Raw genomic sequence first — 3,511 nt, 5'->3', positions numbered from 1 at the left:
GATATAGGATATGATTGTTTTCTATCTCTAGGATTGCTCAAGATCTAAACCGGCTCCGTTTAGTTGGCAAAACGAAAATATTTCGGTGTCACGTCGGATGTTTGACCGTATGTTGGAAAAAGTTTTCAGACACGAATGAAAAAATAAATTTTATAGCTCATCTAGAAACCTCAAGATAAATCTTTTGAGTCTAATTAATCTGTCATTAACACATATATGTTACTGTAGCACTTATGACTAATCATGATCTAATTAGGCTAAAAAGGTCTCACGATTTTCACCCTAATTATGCAATTAGTTTCTTTTTTTAATCTATGTTTAATACTTAATTTAGATGTCGAAAAATTCGATACGACGCTTGAGGAAAAAAAGTTTGGGAACTAATCGGGCCTAACTCTTTATATATAAAAGGAGCCATGTAACTTTGTTTTTCTGGATCTTTTTACGGTACACCCAAGTTACTATGGACCATCCATCAAATAGAGAACAAGAGAGGGCATCCACAGAGGATAATCATGGAAATGGCAGTGAAGCCGTCTGCAGTTTTCTAATAAAAGAGAAGCAAAAAGAAAAATAAAAAGACAAGTAAGCATATTGATCGAGCTTGGTTTTGATTGATGATCTATTCATTAACCATCTAATTAATTAAGCTTAATTTAAAATACGAAGTTACGCCAAAAAAAAACACTCAAATACGAACGTACGTCGCGCGTACAAAAATCACACTGTTGGGATGAACAACTTTGTCAGAATTGAATCGGATGAATTAAGCACATTTGCATTTGGGACAATCAATCCATTCCAGCCGCTAGCGTTTCCATTTCTTTTCTCTATGTATGCGCGTTGTACGCCGTCTCCGACGAGGTGCATGCATGCATGTCGACGACGACGACACGTCAGCCGCCGGAGCAGCAGGCGGCGCAGCGGACGAGGCCGTTCTCGTTGCACGCCGCGCAGACGCGGAACCCGCCGGTCTTCTCGCTGTACCGCCGGTGGCTGCCGCCGCACGTGCCGCAGGGCGCGAACCGGGAGCCGCCGCACGACACGCACGGCGTGGGCGCCGCCAGCGGCGCGCTGGCCACCACGCGGCGGAGCTCCCCGCTCTCGTGCAGGAGGCGCACCTCGTCGGCGTCGCCGAGGAGGCGCCCGCCGACGAACAGCTGGGGCAGGGGCGGCCGGTCCCGGCGCATGAGCGCCCTGAGCTCGGCCAGGTACGCGGCGTCCATGGACACGTCCCGCTCGTCGACGGCGACGCGGAGCCCGCGCAGGATGGCGCGCACGTCGCGGCAGTCCTCGAACGTGTGCCGCACCGCGCGGAGAGAGGTGAAGTAGAGCACCACGCGCCGCTCGCCCGCCACCGCCGCCGCCGCGGCCTCCTCCGCCACCGCGAACGACTTGCACGACCGCAGCTTGGACGACGACGACGACGACCGCACGCGGTGGAGGACGCTCCGGGCGCCCGGCGCGGCGGGCGCGGGGGCGGAGTCGTCGTCGAGGACGGAGCCGATGCCATGGTGGTTATTATCCTTCCCGCCGCAGCCGCCGCCGCTCCCGGCCGGGGACGACGCGGCGTGCGGGGAGGAGAAGGTCGGGGACTGCGTGAGCCGGCCGGTGGCCCGGCCGCGGCGGACCCACGGCGACCACATCACCGGCAGCTAAAGGCGGATCGGATCGACGTCGAGGAGGAGGGAGAGGAGGAGAGGGAGTCGTGTGTGTTCGATGGTGCGTGCGCGCGCGCGCGCGATGGCTTTGGCGCGAAATTAGTTGTCCGGGTTGCTAAATTTAACCCTGCGCGTAAAACTGCCTGGATCGACTGTTTGTGGCGCTGGACACTTGGGATTTGCGTCATGTTGATCTCTTCTCCGGTGATCCGGTGCTAACTTATTTTAGAACAAGCTAGAAAGTGATTAAGTGAAGATGACAGATGTGTCACTTAAACCGAGTGAGGCCAGTCTCAATATATAGTTTTATAGCATAGTTACCAAGACTGTAAAGCACGTAAGCAAGTCAAATGAGTACTTCTCCCATCTCATGAAACTCCCTCATTTAATGACCATGCCAAATTAGCAATTTTGCTGATGTGGCACCCTATTTAATGCACATGACACCCCATAAAACATGTATTGAGACTAGCCTAATAACATCACTACACCAATGTTGAGAAATTTGCGGTGTAGATTTATGTTACACTACTTTTTATTTTTGCCGTTATAAAGATATTGTGGTATAAAATTATTTTAGAACATAAATCTACCTACGGATGGCAATAGATTGGATCGGACATGTGTCGAACATAAATCTACCGTTATAAAGATATTTCTGGATATTTTTGAACAAATGTACTTTAGATATCCAATTAGTGTTGGAAAAATAACTTTAACCAGCGATCTCCATTATAGTACTACTTGTACATATATGATGTTACAACATTATCGTAGAAAAACATCTTTAAACTTTCACGAAGGCATGTAAAATAGATTATAAACTCTCGAGGGTATGTCCTCTTATCTACTACATGTTATCTAAATATAGGGGTGGAAACAAAGCTAAGCCAGACTCAGCTCGTGGAAGCTCGCGAAATGACTGACTCGACTTGGCTCGGCTCGGTTCTCGAACCGAGCCGCACATGACGCTCAGCTCTGCTCGTGGTTTGGCTCGAGTCGGCTCGTGAACTTTGCCAGCAGTCGCCCGGCGGCGTGGCGTCTCTTGGCCTCCCAGGTCCCGGCGCACTTGGCGGCCGACGGACGAGGTCAAGGTCCTGCGCTCCAGGCGGCTGGCACGGCGCAGGTGGGTGAGGACTGGGAAGTCCGGCGTGGCCCGGCACGGTCTCTCTCGGGCTCCCAGCGTCGACGGTGTCGGCGTCCCTCCCGACTCGGCCTCAGCGACCCCCGTACTCCGTTGAGCCCGTTCGTCGGCCGTCTCAACTCTGACGTACTGGCGTCTGGTGCCGCCGCTCGCAAGACAACAGAGAGACGAGATCACGAGAGAACAGACAAGAGACATCAGATAACCCTAGTTTCGTAATGGGCCAGAGATGGGCTTTATTGGTTTTAGCCAAAAGTCTATCTTCAAACCGAGTCCATTTAGCTCGTGAGCCGCTTGCAAACAAGCTAAAACCTAGGCTTGGGCTCGGCTCGTTTAGGATTCGAGCCGAGCCGAGCCGAGGGTGAGCCGAGTTCATGACCCCGAGCTTTTTATCCAGCCCTATCTAAATAGTTATAAAAAATTTAAAAAGATAACAATAGATTAATATAATATACGTCACCCCACAAACATATAAGTTTAAATATGGCTTCTACAATTTGCAAAAAATTAACAAATTTAAACTCTAAACAATATAGCTATATTCACAATCATATTTATTATTTTCGTCATAATTTGTAGATGTCATATTTTAACTTATATATTTGTGGAGTTGTGCATTTAGTATTAATCTATCTTCATAATTTTTTTTAATTTTTTAATAACTATTTAGATAACATGTACTCCCCGCGTTTCATAATATAAGATT

At 49.1% G+C, this 3,511-nt stretch overlaps 1 protein-coding gene across 1 annotated transcript; it reads right to left on the bottom strand.

Moving 5' to 3' along the window:
* Window positions 1–734: 734 nt before the first annotated feature.
* LOC121054526 (uncharacterized protein At5g39865-like) lies at window positions 735–1,767 on the bottom strand. Its single transcript, XM_040524516.1, has one exon. The coding sequence runs from the start codon at window positions 1,644–1,646 to the stop codon at window positions 897–899; it is 750 nt and encodes a 249-aa protein (XP_040380450.1). The 5' UTR covers window positions 1,647–1,767; the 3' UTR covers window positions 735–896.
* Between the last annotated feature and the right edge of the window lie 1,744 nt (window positions 1,768–3,511).

The sequence above is a fragment of the Oryza brachyantha genome, chromosome 5 (genome assembly GCF_000231095.2).
Source record: "Oryza brachyantha chromosome 5, ObraRS2, whole genome shotgun sequence".
Taxonomy (NCBI): domain Eukaryota; kingdom Viridiplantae; phylum Streptophyta; class Magnoliopsida; order Poales; family Poaceae; genus Oryza; species Oryza brachyantha.
Note: the sequence above shows the minus strand (reverse complement) of the source record. Positions and strands in the feature narration are given on the sequence as shown.